The 25665-nt window shown below is 42.3% G+C and overlaps 1 protein-coding gene across 1 annotated transcript in view; it reads left to right on the top strand.

The window, feature by feature from the left end:
* Positions 1-25665, top strand: part of hmmr (hyaluronan-mediated motility receptor (RHAMM)) — a 34717-nt gene that overhangs the window by 7345 nt on the left and 1707 nt on the right. The window contains exons 17-19 of the mRNA XM_030765577.1: positions 36-108; positions 312-488; positions 1706-1865. Coding sequence (XP_030621437.1) covers positions 36-108; positions 312-488; positions 1706-1865 — 410 coding nt within the window. The remainder of the gene's footprint in view (positions 1-35; positions 109-311; positions 489-1705; positions 1866-25665) is intronic.

The following is a 25665-nucleotide window of genomic DNA, read 5'->3' as shown; positions in this document are numbered from 1 at the left end:
TGGCCTGTATAAGCTGATGTGTGTTTCCTCCTTAGCTCTCCTGATACTGAGATAAAGCACTGGAGGACATTGTATGAGGAACTTTATGCCAAAGTCAAACCTTTCCAGGTACGCACAACTTTTCAGTGGCCTTAAGCGTTTGTGCATATACCACATGACTGTGTTTCAGGTTTACCCTCACGTTATTTGGTTAGTGTGTCACAAATGTGGGCCATCCACTAGACATGTATAAACTCTTTGAACTTAAGTGTTCTCTCTGACTTTGTCTCTGTCTCTCTCTCTTTTTCTCTCTCTCTCTCTCTCTCCTCCAGGAGCAGCTGGACAGCTTTGCTATGGAGAGGAACGCTCTGCTGAATGAGAAAGGAGCCACGCAGGAGGAGCTGAACAAACTGGCGGACGCCTACGCCCGTCTACTGGGCCATCAGAACCAGCGGCAGAAGATCAAACACGTGGTCAAACTCAAAGAAGAGAACTTTGAACTTAAACAGGTCAGTGCTTATAGATCAGGTCTGTCTCAGTTCCTTCTTTCTGGCCTCTAAGCCCTGTGTGCTATAATCCCAACCCACCACTGTTCAGTTCTCATTAATGTTCCCTTTGGCATGTTTAAAACAGCACAATAATATATATACTCTGCGTGCGTGTGTGTGTGTGTGTGTGTGTGTGTGTGTATGTGTATATATATGTGTGTGTGTGTGTGTGTGTGTGTGTGTGTGTGTGTGTGTGTGTATATATATATATATATATATACACACACACACACACACACACACACACACACACACACACACACATACATATTATATATCATTTCTAACTTGATTCTTGGCTCTCAACAACTACACTTGACAAAGAGACGGGGGATACTATAACAAAATGAAATGAATGAGCTAGAAATGAAATGTTTGCACAGTTTACTGGTCACAGAGTGCAGCGCTGAATAGAGAGAACAGGAATCACATTCTAATGCTGCTTGTAAGACGGAGGAAAGAAAAGAAGGGTTATGGGGTCGGATCACATTTGGGCAAACGCTAATTAAACCTGTTTGTGGAGGGTACAATTTTGCGACACCTCTGCCTCCACAGTACCTGGGAGAACAGTGAGTTGGCTGGAGTCTTTTTATGGAGGTGTCTAGTGTCGGGGGCCACTCTGCTAACTACATTTAGTTCAGTTCATCATCTGATTTCCAAGGCTCATTTGATTCATGCAATACATGACTTCAGTTTCTCAGGGAGTCCCCTCCAGGGGCTCGGTGCTTGAATCCCTTTAATGTTCTTCATTTACATGCTCTGTCATTTTCAAATGATCAGTCCAACCTGTCTTCATTCCACTGCTGCGCTGACTGCAATCCAGCGTGTGAAAGGTCTCTTAAATACAGCTCTGAATTCCCCCTGCTGGGTCTGTAACGTAACAAGGAGAATGACCTCCGACCTCTGGGAACTTTATGACACGATGGGAAACTCACTGAGATCTCCCAAAGCTCGACTCTAACAAATTAAAAACCATTTTTCATCTTGACTTCGGTAACATGACAGTTTCCTGCTCCCTGAAACAGTATAAAGCATTCCAGTTGTTTTTGACCTAATGCTTTGATTTACAGTTCTCTCTCTCTCTATCTGTCTATCTATGTAATCATTATTGTGGCAATAGAGTGAAGCTTGCTGACACAGCTATCTCGTGTGTGTGTGTGTGTGTGTTCTTGATTCAGGAAGTGTTTAAGCTGAGGGCTCAGGTCACCAAGCAGAGAAAAGAACTGGACCAGTTTCGGTCCAGTCAGGCGCCTCGCAAGTTTGACCCCAGCAAAGCTTTCAAACACGACCACAAAGAGAACCAGCGACCTGCTGCTGCCGCCGCTGCCCTCAGACAGGGTGAGCGTAGACCTCCAACACACGGCCTTCACAATGTTTCTCTCAAGCAATGACCCTGGCTGCATTTCAGATTTACATTTTTAATCTTTTGTTTTTCAGGAAACCAAAACTCTCAGTAGAGAGTCCTGATGCTTCAAATGGACGTTTCTCGAACTGTCGCCCCCAAAACGCTGCACATTTTTGAGATCTTTCCCTGATTTAAAAACACCACACTCAACTCTTCAGCTCATGGTCGAAGCCCTTCATGTCAGCCCTGTTACAGGTCGGGAGGAGGAGACCCTAAAACAGTGCAGTGCTGTATTCTCCACAGGAGTAGGTTTTAAAGAGCGCTTCATCAAAACACTGTGACTGAGAGAAGCCCTTGGCATTGCCCCAAAGACGGCTATTTCTGGATCTTTCCAACAGAGTCTCGCGCCAGGCGCCGCGAACAGTCGTCTATTAGCGCGTGCTCAAAACGTTTCTTATTGTTTCCCAGTAATGTATGGGATGCCATGACTCTAATGTTGTTTCTATGTATGTGTGTTTGTGTGAGCTGTCATAGTCAGGGATCTTGATTTAACCTTTGCATTAAGTTGTACTGTGAAAAATCGTATAATTATATGCAGGCTGTGCAAGTCTGTTATGGTGTCCTCATTGTAGACGTTGCATAGATTAAACTAATGCTTTAGAAAAAAATGAAATGAGTTCAGATCTGCTAGTTAGGCTAGTGGGACAGTGTTTTCTACGTGGAAAGAGTAAAACACCCATCTGCCCTTTTGAGGAGAAAACATTAAGTATCTTGAAACTCTTTTTCTAACATCTCCTTATTTCATTTTATGAACTGACATTTATTTTAATGGCGTTTTAAGGCGCTTAGAAATCTGTAATGTGGATTGCTATTGGAATTTTCTCATCTGTGAAACCTTGAAATATGGACCAACCTACAGTTGTTACAATTCTGTTTTAAAGGAGAAAGAAACGTGCTAATTTCCTGTTGGTTTTTGAAATAAAATAGTATTTTCCTTTATTTACCGGGTGTTGTCTCATGCTGTATGCTCAGAACTTCGGGTACCTCTGAATCGCGATCATGAAGCTGATTGCTAAACTGTAATCTGTTGCAAACAGGTGTTCCTTGAAAGGTTAATGAACTTAACCGAGGAAACGCTAATAGCGTTCTCCACACTGACATCTGGGCTGGGTTTGCAATGCCAGTCTTCCGTGCCAATTCATCTGGACTCGTCACTAAACTCCTATGGTTTCGGAGTCCAGAGTACATGGTTTCAAACACACTACTTCGTAGTTTTCACTGCACGATGTGCTTCTCTTGTTGACCAGAAGAGGGCAGTAGAGTACTTTGTGACGGAACTGTCAATATTTCGTCGTCAGTCATTTGAAATATATGTGAAAAATTCACTGTTTTATCCAGCTGCTTAGGACCTTGTCAAATTTATCTGCACTTGCAAGGTTTTTTAGCCTTGCTGAAAATGCAATTACGAATGAGGCTCTTTAAAAGTGTAGCTGTTTTTCAAATGTGTGTGTAAGAATTATTCATACGCTTCATGGTCTCCACGTCAGTCATAGTTTCAGTTTATCTAACCATATATCTCCATTGTATTTATTTTTATTTAATTCTCTGCGATGGATTCTCGACCTGTCCTGAATGTTTCTCCGCCTTTCGCCCAATGAGCGATGGGACAGGCTCCAGCGACCCCCGCAACCCTAATTAGGATAAGCGGCTTAGAGAATGAATGATTTTTTTGGTAATAGTTTTTGGCTAGATGAACATTTCGAAATCTGTGTTCATGGCCAATTCTGTGCTTTCACTGTAGTGTGCATCTCACTCAACAGCATTAACTCACAAAGGTTGAAATAATGGGTTTAGCGATGCTAAGAGTGGAATTAAAGAGATGTTAACTGAGCGGTGACAAATTCCTTCTCGCCTGATTTATGACTGTCGATTCTAGAGATGTTTGCGCAAACACTAGCATAGCATCAGTAGTCATTCGTAACAGGTGCCTCATCGTTTTGAGTTTAATTATCAAAAGCTTTCCCATCTGTAGTCATTAAAATGACAGTTAAACGCATGAACAAACCCCTGCTAACAAGCTTAACTTTGTTAATGAGGCGATGAATGATGATATTTCAGTCCCTTGTTTAAGTCACCATAGCAGTCTTTTGGAGATTGTCATTAATGTATTAATAAAAAGAAGTTAGGGGGAAAATCAGCTCTAATTATGTAATACAGAGGCCAGTCTACCATTCCCTTGCTACAAGGAATATTTGCTGGTTTCAAACATATATTTAAAGGGCAGCTTTGAGAGGACAGACTGTATGTATAGACTTTTGCCGTATTTCACTTTGAGTTTCATCTCTTGTGCAGATGAAAGTTATCGGACCATGAGACGGCCCAGCGGATAGTTGTTAGAAGTGCTGAGTGTGTTGAAACGACAGTGATGAAAGACAGCCCACTGTCTGGGAGGAATAAAAAGAAACACTATGGTAGAGGGATTTGAGTGGTAAATGTGAATCAGACAAGGTTCACTTCTGAACACAGTCCTGAGGGGTAGAAAACACTGTGAAGTCAAAGTTTTAGAAGAACACCTTTCACCTTTTTTATTTGATTTTACTTTTTTATATAACACTTGGCTAAAAAAAAAAAAAAAAAAAAAACAACCCGCGCACAAGGCTGTCAATTCCAGAGGTAAACTTACATAAACTTACATAAATAAGTCTCTCTCTCTCTCTCTCTCTCGCTCTCTCGTTTTAGAGGCATTGACACAAACGTCATAAACCTATTTCAGTGCACGTATGGCTCATGTTTATATGGAACCAAAACAAAAGTACACTTAAAGCGAAATCCACTTAAAGCGAAATCATGCTTCTGTGTAAAGGGACATTTGCATCCACTACGTTTGTATGAATATGATTTTTCAGCAATCTGTTCACATTTCCACCCACAAAGCCTTCTGTATTTCCCATGTGTTCTCAGCAGTTAAAGATGGATGACTGAATATTAAGGTCTTGTGACTTACTTTCTGAGTTTACACAATACCAGATTTGCTGGTAAGACTGATTTTCTTCTTTCTGTCTTTTTTTTTACATTATGCACCTTTGATGGACATCTGGTCATTATCTCCTAAATTTCCTAAAGTAGTGCGACCTCCTTCTGTGAAACGTAATCAAAAGCGTAATTATCACAGTGTATTATTATAGTAATTAAAGGAGAGTTCATCGCAGAATGTCTCCCTTCATTAAAACTGGGAGCTGAGGAATTGAAAAGCAAGACAAGGTAATGAGACAGAATTTCGCAGTACTGAAAATTGTAAGCTTTATTTAGAAACTGCTTCTGTTTTCTCTCTCTCTCTCTCTCTCTCTCTCTGCTATGACAGGCCCTGAAGTAAAAAAAAAAAAAAAAAGCTCGCGTGAAGGGAACAGTCTATAACATTGTTCAGTGGGAACATGTGCCCCGGTGTCCGGTCCGATTGTGTGTCACTGCTTCGGCTATGTCTCAGCTCAAACGTTTCCTGCGTTGTGACAGCATCTGCTTGTGTCTGTCCTCCCCTTGTCCGACCGGTGACAGTCAGTAATGCTTAACTAACCTCTGTCGTGACCTACTTCTCGCCCTGTCATCCAAACTCGAAGCCCTTGTGCGTGATGAACGTTTGTACTTTTAAGTGTCCTTTTAGCGATTTTGGGGTCTACAGCGGAATATTAAATTCACATACAACGGCTTATAAATGGTTTCGAGCAAAGCCGAGATTCAAGTCGAAATAACTTGTTAAATTGAGTTATTTGGTTAGATTTTTTTTATACACATACACCTTCGTGCAGCAATGAGAATTTTTGATGAAGGCTGTCACAGAATGATGGAATAGAGTGAGAGAATTTCTTGACAGTTGAGAAAATGGCTGTATGTTACAGGTATGACAAATCCCTAGAGATGAGAATGATAGACAGGGGGAAAGCTCTTCTTCTTCTTCTTCTTCTTTTTTTTACTTCTTGGCAAGGAATATTTTAAGTAATATGTGATTGCCCTTATGTCCTTCAACAAAATGAAAAAGAAATGGAATATGAGCCATCTGAAATGAATTTGGCCTCGTTTTTCAATTGCTGTGTCACTTTAAATCTGATTGTTGTGAATGGGTACATTCTTCCTCCACTCGTTTATTTTTTTTTATTCTCTGGAGACTTTGACTCACATCTTTATTTCACGTCGTGAAGAATCTTTTTCTTTACTATTCCACGCGCAGTCTCTCTTTTTTCCCCCCTCTTCTTCCTCTTTCATTCCCTAGTGAAGTGAATTGATTATCAGGTTTTGTGGAGAATAAGCTGACCTGTTCTCACATCTTGACCCCGAGCGTCACCTGCCATCGCCGCTGCTGATGCCATATGGGTGAACCCAAAATGGAGGGCATTTTCAGCTTTCAGTCTGTGAAGCTTGGCAGAATAGATAAGACAAGTACACGTGAGATGCCCAAACTTTTTTTTTTTTTTCCTTTTTCCTCTCAGCAGTTAAAATGCAGCATATCGATCATGAGGCGGTAGGCTGTGAAAGGGTAAGAGAGTTTTCTAGGCTCTGTGTTGTTGTGGGGCTTAGTTAGAAGCAGGGCGAGAGAACTGGATTTTTGTTATTATCACGGGGCAAACGGACAGGAATGTAATGAGTTTGGCTAGGTGACGGAGAGGACCGCGGAGAGAGAGAGAGAGAGAGAGAGAGAGAGAGAGAGAGAGAGAGACCGGAGGAGTTAATCGATGTGCAGTCCTCTTTTCTGGGTGTGCTGCGCGGTTAATCGATACGCCGCGATCGCCCTCGTGGGGTTTGGTCTACTGCATGCGTGCTCCCGGAGATAAGCCACCTCACGCTCGCCTGCGCGCGGCTCAGCAGGGCATTGCTGCTCATGTACCATATACATATATACAGCACTAGACAGTTGATCCACTCGTACCTACATATGGCGAATGTTTTCAGTTAGCTCGTAGAAAAAGCGCGGACTGCTCTTGTGGCAGTTTGTTCAGAAACGAAGGTCGGGATCAATAATGCTGCAGCGGACCCTCTCCAAAACCTCCCCCTTTTGTTTCTTCTCTCTGTCTGTCTCTGAACAGGGGAGGTGGTGTGGAGGTGAAGGTGTCAGGGGCCGCGTAGACAGCAGTGGAGGAATAGTGAGAGGAGAAGTGAGCAGGAGGTTATGCCGGGAGCGCTGTAATCAGGTCTGAGAGACACTCTTGTTCATACCAGAGCAGTGCAGCCGTACATGTGGGGAATAGACAAGCGATGCCTCTGTCATTTTCTGCCTACTCATCAAAATCTCTCTCTCTCTCTCTCTAGCTCTATCTCACGGGCTTACTCTCTCCAAACATTTTACAGAACTTATTTAACCTAAAGTAACCACACTACAATGCTTTTAAAAGTCGATTGTTACAATGCTGAGACATTTAAGTAATAATGTTACAATTCCTTTCCCTGGAGCCTAAAAGCAAGGGACACTGTACAGTTATGCACACATATATCGTAAACATATCTTACAGACATAACACTCTTAGGAATTTTAATCCTTTCTGTGGACCCAAACCAGAATGATAAAGTAATGCACTCATAAATGAAGGGCTTTAATAAAAACGTGCAAGGGGGGAAGCCAGTGGGGCAACAACACAGTTTCCGTGGCGACATGGATCAGACTGGTTCACAGGGTCACTGACCGACTACTCGCAGACAGAGGTTCACACACATTCGAATAACACATGCTATATACTGAGAACAGTACCTCCTCAAAGGATTAACTGTATGATGCTGTTACCAACAGATATACAGTACCATAGCATTGCACAAGATAAAGCATATGTCTCCTTAGACTGTCATGGAGATGTTTGCTTTATTATTTTTATGGGGCTGACAGTTGTACAAATCATGACCTTTGGCCTCACTGTTTTGAATCTGCTTTTGCTGTAAAGGTATATATGTATCGTTTAACGTAATCGTCTGTGAATACACCTGCAGGTATGTGTATGTACGTATGTGTGTGTGTGTGTCTGAGAGAGAGTGTATGGTGTATGTGCATGTGACTGTGAGAATGGGAGACAGAGAATGTGAGTCAGCCTAAACAGAAAGCAATACACATTAGCCAGACCCATTGAGACCAAAACCCATTGTTACTTGACCCAGTAAATCCAGCTGCCCTTTTAGAGTGTTAAGTATGCTTGTGTGGCATAGAGCACTCCTTATTACTCCTGTTCCTCTTCCACACATGGCTGTTTGTGACACCTTCTATCTGCTCTCATTAAGGAGGTGGAAGTGTGGAGTAGTCTATGTCTGGGCAATGAAAATGGATAAATGACTGGAATCAATTCTAGCGGCTCAGACGCGAATGCTGACTAAGACCTTTCTCTCCCTTCCTCTTGTGCCAAACGGACAAGCCTGAAACGAAGACACACGTGAGACACACGCGGCGGCCCGGTCAGGTCTTACCGTAACGCTCGTCTGTGCCGCGGGGCTTCCGGGCATGGCCTTGCTAGCCTATGATAACTCATCTCCAACCGAGCACAGACACCAGGAATCCTGGCTCACGTGTCAAATCTATACGGCCTTCTAACGCCGTCCACCGGATAAATAAATGGCTTTACAGAGAAGACTGATTTGAAAATGACTTTTTTTTTTTTTTGGTCTCGAGTCCAATCAGAACCTCTAAATTGGATCACTTTTGTTGAGCGGAGCTGTTTAATGGGCCGGTTACCGGGACAATCCATTCTGTGCCACAATAATGAAGCATTTCAGACAGATAAACCGTTTGTTACTATGAGAGTATCGATATGGCTGCCGTATGAAGCCTACTTGGATGTGCTTCAGAGAACAATTAATATAGGGAAACCCTTCCATGCTTTTTGGACTTTGTTCAAACCAGCAAAAACAAAAGCAAAAGCAAAACAAAACAAAACAAAACACACACACACAAACACGTACACACATAAAAAGAAACAGAATGTTGGATTCATTGCTGCACTCATATTCTAATCCAATCAATTGTTTGCATCACAAACGGTAATAAATCACAGCGATTAACAGAGAGTGAGGAGGAAGGCTTTTGTCGTGGGATTGATTGTTTTGACTGTTAAGCTTGTGATGTTTTGTGCTTGGCCAGTCAGTGACTAATTTGGCGGCTGTGGAGCCGGGCTGCAGCAGAACGAACTAACTTCAGTCGAATGCTAATGTTGTCGAGTGCCTTTGATGTGGTGATGAGGGTCACTCGGTGTTGAAAGTGAGGCTTCTTTCTTTTTTTTCCCTCTCTTTTCGTTTCTTTTCTTTTATTTGTCGGAGACAGATATAAGCGGCAATTCATTTCATACCTCAGTCACAACAAGCTGACGTGGAAGACTGAAAACAAAATCTCGCTTTAGCCTTTAGCCGCACGTTAGCACGTGTAAAACGTATACGGTCAAAGTTCCCTTTTTTTAATGTCTCTCTTTATTTTTTATTTATTTATTTTTTTTGTAATTGGCAAGGGAAAAGTTTTAGTGCCTGCTACCTGAGAGTGCACACACACACACACACACACACACACACACAAACACACACCCTGCTGTTTTTGTAATTTTCTCAAATGGAACCCTTTTGTGGCTCATTATGCGTGAGAATAAGGCTAAGGTGGGAGAAGGACATTTACTGTTTGATGTGCTTTTCCACAGGGGCCTCTATGGACTCTTTTGATGTATTTCACATTTTTTTTTTTCCTGTCAAAGGTTAAAAAATGGTTGTGACGTGAGGCGTGAGAAAAAAAAAACAAACAAAAAAAACCTAATACAGATTGCCCATGATTTCTGTAAGCTAACAGTGAATGATAGGTCTCTAGGAAAAAAATGATGTCATTATATTGCCACAACCTTAAAAATCAAGTGGGGGGGGGTAGGGGGTAACTGTGGTCAAACGGCACCCATCAATTAGACAAATCAGAGGGGACTGACTGTCAGATGAGGATCAAAGAGGACGTTCTAGATGACCTGCTGCCATTCTGACCGTTCCGCCCCACACCTCGTGTTTCTCTGTCTCCACGGTTACTGTGGTTTTTTTTTTTTTTTTTTGTGAGGGTAAATGAATGCCTCACTTCCCCAGGTGTCCCCCTCAGCACTTGCCCATCACCGCACGGTAATGAGATCTTGACCGCTCCGCTTCGTGACGAAGGAGCTTTGATATTAAAATCAACACCGGCTAACGTGTCTGGAATTGGACGCAACGCGAGGCAATCAAATCCTTTTGATCCCTGAGTAAAATTTTAAAAGGCGACCCTTTTGAGTACAGATCTGAGTGACTATGCTGGTTATGCTGAGTGCATTTATGCCGCGCTCTGTATTCACTGTTTATTTAATGTATGGAAAGCCTGCCGGATCCATCCACCTTTTATGAATGTTCTTGACCAGATCCCCCTCGTTTGAATATTCAGTGGACGTCGTCTTTTATTTTTTGGCAAAAGGAGCAAAAAAAAAAAAAAAAAAAAAAAAGTAAAAAAGAAAGCTGGGGGCCTGAGATAACGTTGTGTAGTCAGAAAACAGACAGAGATGAGAGACATCCCACTGTGTTAGAGTATGACTGAATCATCTTATCTTTCATCGTTGTGTTTTTATTTTTCGGTGTAAAATGCATAAGTCATTTCACCAATCACTGTGTGGGGCCACCTGTCAGCTCTGGGAAATGTAACTGTGAAGGTTTGCTTGATGATTGAGGAAAGGAGCCGTTGTTGGGTTTTTTTTTTTTTTTCCTTATTGCAAACGCTCTTTAGAGGACACACATCTGTCCGCTGTCAGTTTTACAAAGTCCTAGACCCTCTGGCTGTGTGTGTGTGTGTGTGTGTGAGAGAGAGAGAGAGAAAGAGAGAGAGAGAGAGAGAGAGAAAGCGAGTTTTCATGGCAAGCTGTTAAGTTGTTTGAGGAATTGCCAAACTGAGAGACTGCTGACAGCGTGCTCTTCCAGCTCTGAGGTCACAGTCCCTGTTTTTTTTTTGACCTGGATTAAAATTCTTCCTCTGTGACCTTGGACAGCGCTGTTTGTTTTCTTTCACCGGACAACCCTGAAGTCCGCCCTGTGTCTGAGTCAGTCATCCATTACAGGTATATTGGCTCAAAACAGATGCAATGAAGAACATCAAATCTAGCTGAGGGTTGATAAATGTGTAGTTACAGTAAAAAGCTCTTCCAGGGATCATATTAAAGCTTTGGATTTTTTTGTCTAGGTCACCCAGGAGGTCATGCTAATCGTTCCATTAAGAATCTAAAACTCATGATTACACAGTTATGCTGTTTTCATCTAAAGTAGTTAGGGGAGCGGGGGTGGGTCGGGTGTTTCAGGCTTTCAGACAACCTCAAGCACTAGGTTTTTCCTCTGCTAATCACGCTGTCATGGTCCTCCTCGTAGATATAGATTTTAACTCGGCTTGTTAATATAAGTAGGTTCTTAGGTTTGTGTTTTACATCCTGTTTGCTTGCAGGGCGGCTAGAACCTCGCTTTGAACCGCTCATTTCACGCTGGCACGATTTTCCACACTTCCTGGGAGACAGCTTGTCTATGGCTAATAGATATGACAGAACAGGCAGGCAGGATCTGATCAAACGGTTTGGACCACGCAACCTGGAGTTGAACTCCGGGGCTGTCGAAGACAGTGCTGGGAACGCAGTAATACCTCCGTTCATTGGCTTGCCAGCTACTGAGCTCGTATTCTTTAGCGTCTGCATATGTTAGCTTTCATAGCAGGCCTGCCCTCATTATTTCAGCGGCATCTCGCTATGCAGCGCAAGAGAGGATGGAGCAAAATGATGTATTCAAGGAAAACGCTAAGTCACAGCGGCGAGGGGCATTACCGACTTTGTCATAGACTTGACTAAGTTAGATGCGCTAATAAAACCTTGCAGGCATCAGTCGCCTACGTGCTGTAAAACGAAATTGCAGTTTCTTTTATATGACGCTGTTGCGATAAAAAAAAAAAAAGGTGGGAAACGGTTGCCAGATGAGCAGACATCTCTAACATTTTTACAGGACTAAATAAAAATCGCTTCTGTTGTTCTAGGAAGTCGGCCCTGTTTTTTTTTTTTTTTTTTTTTTAATCCACCATGAAAAGATTTCGTTTAGCTATGATTTAAGGTAGTCTTACTTGCCCTAAAATGCAAAAGGAGATACTCCCTATTAGAAAATCCCGCGTAAAACAAACAAGGAGGATCAATGTAGCGGACAACCCCTACCTTCACAAAACCAATCCCTCTAAAAGTGCCCTTTGATTTATGAGAAGATTCTGTACAATAGCAGCTTTAATGTGTTTTATTAATATTTTTTATTTTATGAAATTGGATGAAAGAGGTCATGGTAGCCATTAAGCAGATTAATAGCCTGTGTTGGGTAAAGAAGATGCAATAAACCTAAAAACTTAATGCCTGTCGTCGCGGTACTGGGGGCTGATGGGAAGGCAAGCCTGGGACCAACTAATAGACATAATTCAGCAAGGTAATGTCTGATAAGCACGGACAAGATGGATATCGCTTGGCAATATTATGGAGTGTATCGAGGCTCGCGGTCACATTTATGTATATTATTTATACCCAGTAATGAACACCATAATGAAAAGTGGACAAAACTATAAATATACGCCAGCCATATAACTTGTAGGATAATCATTGATGCAATTAACGTGTCCTACAAATGCGCCTGGAACCTGGAGTTTTTCCTCTTTCTTCTTGTGAGAGTGTTTTATCTTAAAACGTCAGATTTATGCTGATTTAATCATGCAAGGAAAAAAAACGGACTGAATGAATTAAGTGCATTGGGGCAGTGGAAAAGTTGACTCACAGATTTTTTTTGGTAAGATAACAGAAAATGGTTTACTCTCGCTCAGTGACGGAGGTATGTTTAGTGCCTTCGTTCTGAGTACAAGACCTGTTCTTATTCTCTTTCTTTTAAAGATAATGGCTTTTCCGTGAAAAGGGGTAAGGATACTCACAACACCCTCAGCCGACGGCTTTCCCTCTCTTTGTGGGTTACTCTCACCCGTTATCAAATTGTAAGTGATTGTTCCTGTTTTGATGCTTTCTTGGTAAAAGGTTCAAAAGAAACTTTAACTGCTGTTGACATACTGCTGAGCCCCCCCCCCCCCCCCCCCCCATTTAGTATATGCTTAAAAAAATTTGAGTGATTGGGAGAGTGAGTCACTACACTGCCAAACACTGTATACCCATCCATAACTTCCACAAGTGACCTACGATTTCTAGTGTCCAAACAAACAAACAAACAAACAAAGCCACAAAAAAAATGGCTCCTGCATTTTTGTTCTCGCTTCATCATTTTCAGAAATGAGTGCATTGGATCACTGGGTAGTGTTCGTGATATTGTTTTGTCCAAACTTTACATTCAGTGAAGACTGGGAGTTGTGTGTGTGTGTGTGCGTGTGCGAGTGTGTGCGTGTGTGTGTGTGTGTTTGTGTGTGTATATTAGAGTTCTAAGGTGAGACCTGCGGCCTTTCGCTAATACACTGCTGCCACACTCAGCAGGCTATCAGCCAAACGTAATCTATCAGTGTATGCACATTTCTATGTCCTTAACTCCCCCTTCTAATCCGCTCATAACAGACAAACTCCCACTGCGTCTGTGTTTGACTACAAACCCCACCAGCACCAGCCTCATGCGATAGACAATCTCCATCACAGCGTCCCCCTATGACACTAAACCCGATAACGTATGGACCCGTTGGACGTGATAAGTGAAAAGTCATATACTCTTAGATACACTTCTATTAATCTGAAATATTTTACCCTAGGCAGATTACACCCCCGTTCCTGTCAGAGTTTTCACTGAAACCGCTGCTTGCCTCGTTAATTAAGAGAGCAAGGTCACAAAGAAATGGATTTAAGAGGACAACCAGACCAGGAGAAGTCCTGAACATTCACATAATTCATATATTCGACACTGATGCAGTGGAAATGAGGGAAGATAGACACCGGAAAGGGGGGTTTGCGATGTCCTTTTTGACCTGGTTGTGTGAGTCTGTGCAGGCCAGTGACAGTATGATGGTGATTACTAGGGCTCCATCTGTATTTACTGTATAGTAATCTGCAGGAAAGGATGGATTTCCTCTCTGTCTACAAAAAATAATAAACTATATCAGAAGAAAATTCTGGGAGATAAAGGTTAGACATACAAAGTTAGTGCTGTGATAAAAAAAAAGGTGGTTTATTTGCTGTGACCGAAATGATTTGTCTTTCTGAAAAAAAAAAGTAGTCTTAGTCTCATGTGACAACAGAGGGTTTTTTTTTCTGATTTTGCTCAGATTGAATTTCGTTCTCTGTGGTCTTGGTGTGGTAACGTTTAGGTGTGAGAGCGTTTGGGGGTGGGGATGGGGGGGGGGGGGGGGGGTGTAGCTCCCAGTCCAAAGCCTGTCATTTCTGGATCTGTCACATTCTGTTATGTGTGACTTTGATTGCCTGCCGTCCTGTTCTGCGGCCCGCCGTTGGATTCATTATCCTGGGGAAACCAGCTGGGTCTTGTTGCCCACTTGCTCTGGCAGCCCACCAGCCCCCCCCCCACTGCTGTGTTTTCACCTGGCCTGTATGTGCAGGGAGAACACTGAGCATGCTCTGTTTCAATGGCACAACCGAGGAATTAGGAAACAGTGTAGAGAAGGAGTTTAAAGAGGAGAACAAGCCTAGTTCTAGTTCTGTTGCTGTTGCTGTCATTGTTGTTCTTGTAGTTGTTGTTGCTGTCATTGTTGTTCTTGTAGTTGTTGTTGTTGTTGTTGTTGTTGTTCTTCTTCTTCTTCTTCTTCTTCTTCTTCTTCTTCGGATTGAAAAGAAGTTCTGGAGCTACATAATTAAATAATATAAACACCAAGAACTGTCTGATGTGGTACTTCTTTTAGTGTCTAGATGCTACATAACAAACACAGGATAATTATTATTAATTAAAGAGTAACACCTTAGAGAATTTACTTTTCAGGTATTAAATGTATACATGTGAAGTTCGGATTTTAAGAATTGTCATAACTATTACAAACTGTGGTCTGTGCGATGTAGTGGTACCGCAGATTGGTAGTCTTAATGCCAAAGATGTCACTCAACACAGGCTGAACACACTGGCCCACTTTACCATGTCATCACAGAGATTAGGTATCATCACACAGTACATCAAGTCAAACAATATGAACTTCTGCAACACGTATTTAATACCCTCAGAGTTCCCACATGTGTTACATTTGTTCTAAAAGGAATAGGAAAACTGAGTTGGCTGAGGCAACGGAAATGATTTTTGGAATTGCTAGACTGTGGTTAGTAACCCGCGCCTGTGCTTAATAACATCGCGTTTCCATCCCGAAAACAGCAGTGGAGTCAGAGACCAGCCTGTTTTACCACCCTGTAAGCAGTAGGTGGCAGTGTTGCACCATAGCAATGACTATATTATCCACTACCTATTTAAATGTATAACATTGATGTATTTGTTTATAAACCGTTGAGTGGAGTTCAGTGAATACGGCTGCAGTCTGCCCTGGCTTGCAACCAGCCTTGGACAAACAGATGTATGGATCGGTGACGAGTAATCCAATGAGAGATACCAAGCGAATCAATATTTATAGTGCAATAACAGTCACAAAAAAAAGAAAAAAAAAAAGAACAACGAATTGGGTTCGGGGGTTTTTGCATTCTTTAGGGTAAGTAGTCACTTGTGTTGGACGATTCTGAAGTACTTCTGAGGTCACAAGGAAGGAGAATACACTTACTTTCTGTGTTATAAAATCAGCGATTATGTCTCGTTAATGAAAATGCCAAGCCTTATATATGTAAAAAAAAAAAAAATAACCCTTTACCCCAATTTGACCACTTTGGAGAAACAGCCCGAATAAGCACGACCCAAACTTTCATCGGAGGAGGAAAAAAACGAGTCCGTGGAAAAAAAAAAATGATCCAAAAAAACTTGTTACTCGATATGCGCCGAGCCTTTTTTAATTCCATTGGTTTCCCATGATGTCCTAAATGAGCCTCTCAAGCTGAGCCCAATTATCACAGGTCATTAAATAGATTGTTCATTTGAATCAAAATTAATATTCTCTCAATTAAATGTTGTAAGGTTAACTAACTCTGAATGTCGGGGAGACTGTTACTGATTACTAAATTGCTCTTGATTGTGCTTCTTGAAAAGACCCTGTTTGTATGCTTCAAAAAGAAAAGAAAATTATAAGTGAATACCTTTGGGAAAATGATAAGGAGAAATGTCCTGCTCTAATGAATCAATTGTAAGAAAAAGAATTTAATTATGGTCCTAAATATTGTGTAGTGAAATTGACAAAGAAATTAAAATGAGACTAATCAGTTGGAAGAGAGAGAGAAAAAAGGTAGCTATTTAAGTCTAAGAAAACTTCATGAATCAAATAGAGGAATGAAAAGAGAGCTTGCTAAAAGTTAATTAGGTTATTCCTTAATTGGCAATGAAAACAGAGGAGAAACTTGAAGAAGGATCTAATTGTGACTTTCAGGCTTGGTGTCTGATTGACTACAAGTCAATTTTTTTTTAATTCCTTATTCTTTATTCTTTTATTCTTTAACTTCAGTGGACCCCTCCTTTAGAAATGAATGGTTCCAGAACTGTTTATTACAAACTTGCTTTAACAGATAAAAAAAACCCAACAACAACAACAAAAAAAAGTTGTGCTTCACTATAACTCATATGTTGGTCTTCCAGAGGAAAACCTGATTCGCTGAACTGTTTCATTTTTCTATGATTGAGGGATGAGAGGGGAAAAAAAAGAAAGAGAGAGAGAGAGAGAGAGAGAGTGAGTGAGGGGCCTGCTGAGGATTAGAGGGCATACATAGGGCTTTTTTTTCCTCCTCTCCCTCTCTTTTTCATCGGCACTCTCTCTGTGAGATTTAATGGGAATAGTTCTGCAATCATGCGGAGTGAATTAGTGGGCTTGTCACCAGTGGACTATTGAAGACACATTATACTGTAAAACTCGTGCTGGCTTCTGGAACCGGACCAAACTCATTACTGGAGAGACAGGACCGTCTCAGCTGTGGGACAGAGCTAAAGGGAAGCCCATTGTCAGACTCCTTCTTAATGGAGACACTTCATGGAGGCTGTAGGGTTTCAGATGGTTTGATTATGGAGATCCTGTCCCGCCGGACAATTCCCTCCGGCTGTGTAACACTCTAAGCACAAACTTAATGACCACACACACAGCGTGGCTGATGGCTCAGGCACCTACGACAGAACCATTCACGTTGCTAGGTAGTTGATTGTTATCCTCTCTTCTACAATCACTCCATCTGCCTCTCTCTCTCCCTCTTTCGCTCTTTCTCTACCATACTGTACATCCCCTTTCTTCTCAGGTAAGGTTCTAGCTTACAGGGTGTTTAATATGTACGATGCTACAGCGACTGATGACTCACAGAGCAGAGGAGAGAGAGAGGGAGGGAGGATGATGGAGAGGGGGGGGGCCACTTGGGAACACAATTATTCAGAGAAACGTGTGTGTCTTTGTGTGTGTATGTGTGAGAGAGAGAGAGCGAGAGAGAGAGAGAGACTTACAGCTCCACCTCATCTCCAAGGGCAAAACAATGTCTCAATGTCATCACCCCTGCCAGCTGTTTACAGTCGCGTTGTCATTTTAGATCATCCCAACTCATCAGCCGTTTTTCACCTGCCCCCTCAGCTCTCTGTGGATGATCCTTCCATTCAGCAGTACTTTCAATACAGAGACGGTGCATACATGAGTAGCTTTTTCTTCTGGATTCTTAAAATTTTAATCCAGTTAGTACTGATGTATTCATATGTACCTCTGCAATGTGCCTAATGGTCCTTGACTGGTTATTCATAAGTTAAAAATTGCCCCCCCCCCCCCCCCCCCCCCCGCGACCAGGTTCTTTATTTGCCATGCTGTCTCACTGCTTCTGCTTCAAGAGTGAAAGCTGACTTTCTCTGCTGGCTTCCAGAAGTGGGGAACAAAAAAAAAAATTTTTAACAAAAGCATATCACAGATCTCCTGGGCTTTTGTCCTTTGGTTCCACTCTGTGAGCAGACACTTATTTCTTCTTCTTTACTGGTATTGTGAAATGACATAGTGAAATGATGTCTGTACTCGCTATACTTGTGAAGGTCTGATATCTTCGCACCATGAGAATGGGATCTCAGGCTGGTTCGCGTCTTTCCGCTGTGAGAAAGCATGGTTACAGAACAGTTACTTTTGTCTGACTTGGGGGGGGGGGGGGGTGTAGGATTTTGTCGAGATCTGAATAGCTTTTGCTTAACATTCAGGACAGAAGAAAAGTCCTCCTAAAGAGAAAGAAGACCTATTTGACAAAACGCTTTTTAGCATGATGCTTTGATCGGCCATGCTATGTTTTTTTTTTTAAAGACTGCTTAGTATGCTTAGTATATATATATTTTTTAATTATATTTATACTTTTTAAAGTCAGAGGAATCAATTTCAATGTGGCCGGATCAGAAAGGTAATCCTTTCTTACCCAGAAAAGGATGCAGCAGGAGCTTAACCTCACTCTGAGCTGAACTAAACCCTAATACGCACTGTGATTTGGCTACTGCGCATACTTTCTTTCTTTCTTTCTTTCTTTCTTTCTTTCTTTCTTTCTTTCTTTCTTTCCTTTAGTTGCTCCCCTTTTGGTTTTTTCCTAATATGGAACGTCCAATGAACCGTAATCTCATTCGCCTCCCCGTTGCCCGAGCACCCTCGCTAGGCGCTCCTCTCCCTCAAGGTGAGTGAGATCAGCACATGTGTTTTTATTCCACTGTGTGAAGCCAGACCCAGCTTGATTTTGCACCGTCGCACTAGAACTCTCGTAGAACGGTTCCCGTCGGATTCCCGGCCACAGTTGGCAAGCGTGGCGTAGCCGGGATACGAATCGCTAATCACCGCCTCAGTGGTTTTCTCGCCCAATTTATGTGATTTTTTTTTTTTTTTGCACTCAACGGTTTACACCTTGTGTTTATTAGTAGCGTAATGCTTTTTTTTGGCACTGGTTAAACCCCTTATTGTCCAAAAACGAGATGATGGTGTTACTTGTTGTTACTAGCACTGAGAGTGATCTAGAAATAGGTGCATCTGTCAGTGTAATTTTCATAGTACAAGTTGGAGTGATGCCTGGGATCAGAGAAAATAGTACACTGGAAGTACACTGAAAATGTACTTTCAAGGACATAATGAAAAAAAAAAAAAGACGTTTATATCAAGAACAACCTGAGAACTGATATGTATTCCGAGGACGAACTGTCATGAGATGTGTATACAAAGGACTGTCTGGAATAAGGTGAGCATACTGAGGACAAACTGAACTAAGACATGATGATGACAAACGGAAATGTGTATACACACACACAGGGAAAATCCGAATGCAGACATTTAGACTGAGGACAAACTAAAATATGTTTACTGAGGACAAACCAAACACATATGCATACTAGAGATAAACTGAAAACATGCGCGTTCTGAGGACTCATTGACAAAGTCCTGCATTTTGAGGACAATCTGAAAACACATATGTTTACTGAAGACAAACTGAAAAGAAATAGTCCAGCTGAAAATAAATATGCGTCCTGAGGACAAACACAAAACACATGTGTACTGAGAGGGAGAACATTAGGCACATATGTTTCTCAAACAAAACAAAACAAAACCAAAAAAAACCCCATAACAAATGACATAACTACTGTTGTTTTAATTAGTTTTGCCTCTGTCATTGAGGAAGATTTCAACCATTTAATTAGAGAACGAGGGCTGGGTTCCAGCTTTGTGAGATGGTGTGTTGTGTGGACAGATTGAGGCTCCATGCTGTAGTGTTGTGATGCTCCTGCTGGCGGTGGACGGAGCCAGGGGGAGAAGCGTCTGATTAGGAGAGGAAGCGCGGCCAGCATCAGCCAGGGGTAATGAGAAGGGATAAATTAACAGGCCAGGGATAAATCAGCTTTATTGAACCAGCTCCCACCATTACAAAGGATTTGTTTAGCAATAACTTTCTCAAGACAAGACAAATGCGGGATCCAAGATGCCAGAAATTGAATCCAAATGTGAAACAAATGTGTTTTTTTTTTTTTCGATCCATTGTCAAAATCTTTCATCTATGCCATAGGAAAGACACAAACCTTTTAAGGTTTGATAGAGAAAGAGTGTTTGTTATAGCTCATATGAAAGAAACAGAGTTCATTAAAAGAAACAAGCCAAAAACATGATTTTTCATTTGATATTAGAGAAGTACAAAGATCACACTTGATTCGCTGATATCTTTGTCTTAGTTATCTTGTCTCTGCGGCAAAATATTTGCCCATCCAATCTCCTAGCAACATCTCACGAGCAAAAAAACAAGACGTTTGACCCTGGCGAGCTCTAAAAGAGCTGAACTTGCACCTTAGCATTTTCGCCGTATCAAACAAGGATCGCATGCTAACTTTGATGAGAAAATAAGTGTCTTATTGATCATCCTCACAGGGACCATTGACAGCAACCACAGTTTCGGTATTCAGAGAATCACGTGGTCTTCCTCCTTATGCAAATACGGCGACGGTGCTCGGAGCGGATCAGGATAATCAGGAATCAGGCATTCACACCATGGCGGGTTATTTCTGTTAATGGCATCAATAAACTTCCCTTCCCCTCTCCTGCAACGATTGGCGTCCCCTCCCAGACCCGTATCACACAGCCTATGTCAGATGCAGCGACCGGGAAGTGAGGAACGGAATGGGCTGTAAATTATGATCTGTCTGTGCCGTAATGACAGAGCAGTGCGGGGCATTCGGCACAATTAGGGCCGTGTCCTGGGACCGGGAGGGCTGTGTTGGCTCATTACTGTATCGCCAGGCACCCTCAGATGTCTCGAGCTTGCTTCTAAATCAAACAAAATATCTTCCAGAACAGTCCTGATCAACTCAACGAGTGTCCCCTAGAGACTGCTTAGATGCCACGCCGCGTCACGTCAACAGACAATCGTGTTGATTTTTGCATCTTTTTTTTTTTTTTTCGTTTCACTTTACACGCTTGCTCAAATGAATTTAATATGTCACTTCCCCTCCCTATTTGGCCTGTGTCATTTGGATAGCACATAGTCATTCTTGGTAAAGGGTAACTTTGAATGACAGGAAATAACTTTTTTTTTTTTGTGGTTAGATGCAGTGCACTTGGAGCGCTGCCGACTCATTCTGGATGTTTCCAGAGGTCCCCTTGACCCTGATGAAGAGGGAATATACTGAAATGAGATTGGTGAAGAGAAAATGGAAGAGGTTGTTACCTCAGATTACATTTGCCTGTACAATTGGTCATGTCCTATATATTAGTTAATTTTTTTTTTTTTTGCTCTATCTGAGATGAAAGAGTAGATTGTTAATCTCTCTGACAGTCTTGCTGGTTTAATTTATTCGTGTTAAGGAGATAAGAGGATGTTTCTGCTTCCTGTGACAGTACATGGAAATGTACAAAGCCTTGTCTAATTGAGGAACTGGAGTGATGATTCACAAGTCACACAGAAGGTCAGAAGGTCAGAAGGTCATAATCCAGGTTATATGGAATGTGGCCGGAACGCGATGCGGCTGCGAAAATAAAGCGGTCATCGACTCCGTGTGAGGAAGGGTAATTTGGAGTTAGAATGGGATTTACAAACTGCATTCAGACTGATAGACTCTAATGTCTAAGTGAAGCATTAAGCTCTTGCTGAGGGCTGATTGGTTAGGCTCTTAAACTGAGGAATCGTGTCTCTTCTGTTTGAATCTTTAGCACAGAGGGCTGTCAACTCTGCCTTTAGCAAGAACGTAATACTTCACTCAAACATTAGGATGGCTCAGTCTAAAGGTGGACGGTTACCCCTGTTCTAGCTCATAGCGTCCTTTCTGACACGGAGTCAACAGCCCCTCTACCGTTAGGCGAGAGAATATGAATCGTTATTATACTTTTGTTCCGTTGTGATCTGAACGAACCTCTTAAGAGCAGAACTTAGTCAGGTCTTATCATTTTAATCCTTCATGTTTCTTTACACTCTATGCCTCTGTCTCTCTGTGGATCTGTCTGTCTGTCTGTCTCTCTCTCTATCTGTTTACCTATCTCTGCCTATGACCCCGTGACCCTCCATCTTTCTCACTCTGTCTCTCTCTGTGTCCCATCTCTGTTTATGTGTTCTATCACACACTCTGATCACACAGTCAGAGTGCTTGCCTTTATCAGCAGGTTGGATTTGTGTCTTTGTCTATCGTCATGTCTGCTCAGTGTCTCGTTACCTGCCATTCTTTATTGCCATTCTCTCTCACTGGAGAGGAGATGGGAGCATGTTTATTACATGCAGAGTGCCAATTTAATCCCTCAGTTGGTGGGGAAAAAAATTGTTTGTTGCTTTTGTAACCCCTCAACACGTTGTTTATTAAAAATCCACGCTGTGCTTGGAAACCTTTTATTTTTTTGTCTTCTTCTTCTTCTTCTTCTTAATCTTCTACTTTTTTTTGTAACAAAATTATTAGTCCTTGAGAGAACTGTCTCTTGAGTAATTGGATTGTGGGAACAAAGAGTTCTGCTGAAAACAACCAGCGCCCGCGGTGTGCTTGCCTGTGACAATCTGTTCATAGACACATCAGCGCTTGACCATCCTGTCTTGACTTTATTACTCCTTCCTTACCACTGTCCTCAAGCCATGAAGAGCCCGACAAAGGCCACATGCGAACGGCTCTGACCGTGAAGAGCTCTCCAATATTTCAGATGGAAAAATGTAATTGAATTGACCTTCCACCCTCTCCTACGAGAGACGCCTCTACACAGGGCCTCTTGCGTGTGGCTGATTTCACATTCAGAGAGAGTACGGTCTGAGAATGTGTGTATGCTAACCTCCCCTGCCTCCAGAGATGAAAACAGCATTTTAACCTGAGCTAAGCTCTCCCCCTAAAATGAACCTGGGTGGGGTTCCACCGATCCAGGGTTTCTCAGTTACACAGACAGCTTGTGCCAGGAGTCAAACGTGTCCAATAGGAGAATGGCTAAGGAACATTCCCGTTAGGTCAGTCTTGGCTTTGGACTCAAATGATCAGGTTAATGGAGTAATCCATTGCTTGGTGGGGTTGACCTGACAGAAATCCAGAGACTTAGCCTAGCCGCCTCGGATCGGTGATAGGGTGCGCGAGGGGGCTTGTGAATAAGGATGGCTGGGGTATGAAAGGCGGAGGAATGAATCTGTGGGCCTGTGGATCGGTGAAGTGCTTCCTGAGAGACAGATGTGCTCTCTGGAGAGAAGTGTATTAATGTGAGGGAACAGGATGGTAAGGGCTTCACATCACCGGGTCTAAGAGAACAGTGCTCTCGTCCAGCCAGAGGATGAAGTGGCCATACATCTGTGTGTGTGTGTGTGTGTGTGTGTGTGTGTGTGAACATATGCGTGTACATGTGTGTGTATGTGTGTGTGTGTGTGTGTGTGTGTTTGTGTGTGTGGTTAGGGAGTAGTAAGGGAATTCCTCTGTCCAGTGATTTACTCTAGGGAGGTTGAATTTAGCTCCTCATCTGAGATGTTTAATATGCTTAACAGTCAGAGGTGAGCGTCTCTGACGAATTGGCGTGTGTGCTTTTGCTAATGACGCTTGTTCAGGAGTAATGAACAGGGCTGAAGCTGACGTAACCCCGTGGTTGATTAGAGAGATGAATGGGTAGTGAGTGGTGGGTTATGTATGTGTGTGTGTGTGTGTGAGTGTGTGTGTGTCTGTGGAATAGAAATCATCAGATCAAGGTGATGACTGTGAAGGAAGAGGGTATCTATCTATCTATCTATCTATCTATCTATCTATCTATCTATCTATCTATCTATCTATCTGTCTGTCTGTCTATCTGCTTGTTTATGTTTCTCATAAGCTAATTGTAAGATACCACACTAAACCTGTGTTTACTCTTTTAGAAGATATTTAAATTTTATTTTTTCTACATATTTCGGTTATGCACTCATTCTGTTTCGGTTTTATAAAATTGCCTTTCATTGCTTTCACACTCTGCATGAGGAGTATTTGAAGAGGTGCACGTGGTGGGAGGGGGGGGGGGGTGAGAGAGAGAGAGTGAGAGAGAGAGAGAGAGAGTGAAAGCATTGGTTCTGCTTTATCCTTCACTCAGATGACTCTGTTTTATCATCCCCCAGTCCCCAAAATACTCCACCAATTTCAATACTTCACAGACACTTTTACCTCCTTCCTGGTAATTGCCTCTCAATTCAGCTGGGCTCATCATGAACACACACACACACACACACACAAACTCTCTCTCTCTCTCTCTCTCTCTCACACACATACACACACACACACAGAGAACAGATGGACTCTTCAGTGGGAGACTTCTGTTCCTGTCCTCTCTTTTAGATTAGGTCCTTGTATTTGGAAACCCCTTTGGAAATTCCATATTTACCAACCTACAGAGACTGTTGGTTAAATAGGGACATTTGGGGCTCCAATTTCAGCCCATTAAGCTGTTTTTTTTTTTTTGACTGAAAACTCTGGCCCTGACTGTGTTATCTTTCATCAAATATAAGATAAGCCTCATTTCTGTATCAAACAGAGGAGAGAGAACTAACTCTAGTTAGTCATCACACCCACGTTTCAGTTCAATGAATAACATAGCGACGCGTCATCTCCTGTATCCTTCCTTTGAATGTTTCATTTGCTTAAATCCCATTTTTCCCATTGAGTTTTACAACTGACCCATATCACCTCTTTGCCCCTCCCTCTCTTAAGTGGTGGTTGTTGCTCTGAGGTCTGCTCTGAAGAGGAGTTGATGGAGTGTGATGCCCAGTAAACAGAGCTTGAATCAAGGCCCACGTTATAAACAGACGTCTGAATTGGCTCGCGTTTTACAGCTCAAATCAATCGGCGCGTGCGGGAAGACATGCTGTTGATTCACGACGGCTAAAGTTGGGAACGCTGGGAAAGCATCTCCAACGCTGGTGATTTACTGGTCAAAGTTATGAAGGCCTCAGCTTACGACCTTCAGCATATGAATTATGACTTAAGCCCCATAACACAATAGGGTCCCGCACTAGACCTGCTCATTGAGTGGGTAAGTTCACTTAACTCTGCTGTTAATCTCTACTTCCGATTCCTGCCCTGTGAACAGCTGAAAGTAGTTCATAGATGCATCTTCTTACCAGGTCAGTTTAATAGTTCTACTCTGTGCTTTCCTCTTCTTCAGAGAGAGAGAGAGAGAGAGAGAGAGAGAGAGAGAGAGAGAGAGAACATGAACGACAGAACGTCATCAAAAATTGCTCAAGATGCTGGATTTTTGCTCAGTGATTTTGTCAATTTATTGACCATCTTTGTTCTCTCTCTCTCTCTCTCTCTCTCTCTCTCTGTCTCTCTTTCTCTGTGTGTGTGTGTGTGTTTGTGTCTGCGTTTCCTGGTGGGCTGCTTTGTTCTTTTAACTGGAGTCGTTAAACAGAGTCTTGTGGTAGCAGCGAGGCTATATCATGTTCTTTATGATCTCACTGGCGTGGGACACGGCACGAAATTGGATGGTGTTCTTTGTAATGCGGCTGTGCCCGTCACTGCAGGGAGAAATGCAGCAGCAAATTAAGCAGCGCTCCTGTCTCAGGGAACATGGTTCTCAAAGAGCGCCAATTTACAATCGATAGACTTATTAAAAACATAGCCTGTCCTTTTATGGCTCCCCAAGTTTCCAGACACTTTCTGTAGAGTCATTACTTTCTGACTGTTTACGCCAAGATGGTCTCATCTCCTGCTGACCCTGTACTGGAGCTACTTTTATGTAGGCTGTAAAAACACGTCCGTAATAGAGAACAGATCGTCTCGCTCAATCTAAAGTTACCTTGAGACAGTGACTTCCCCTTCTACAAAGCC

This window comes from Chanos chanos, chromosome 2 (genome assembly GCF_902362185.1).
Source record: "Chanos chanos chromosome 2, fChaCha1.1, whole genome shotgun sequence".
NCBI lineage: Eukaryota > Metazoa > Chordata > Actinopteri > Gonorynchiformes > Chanidae > Chanos > Chanos chanos.
This window is presented reverse-complemented; position numbering and strand designations above follow the sequence as displayed.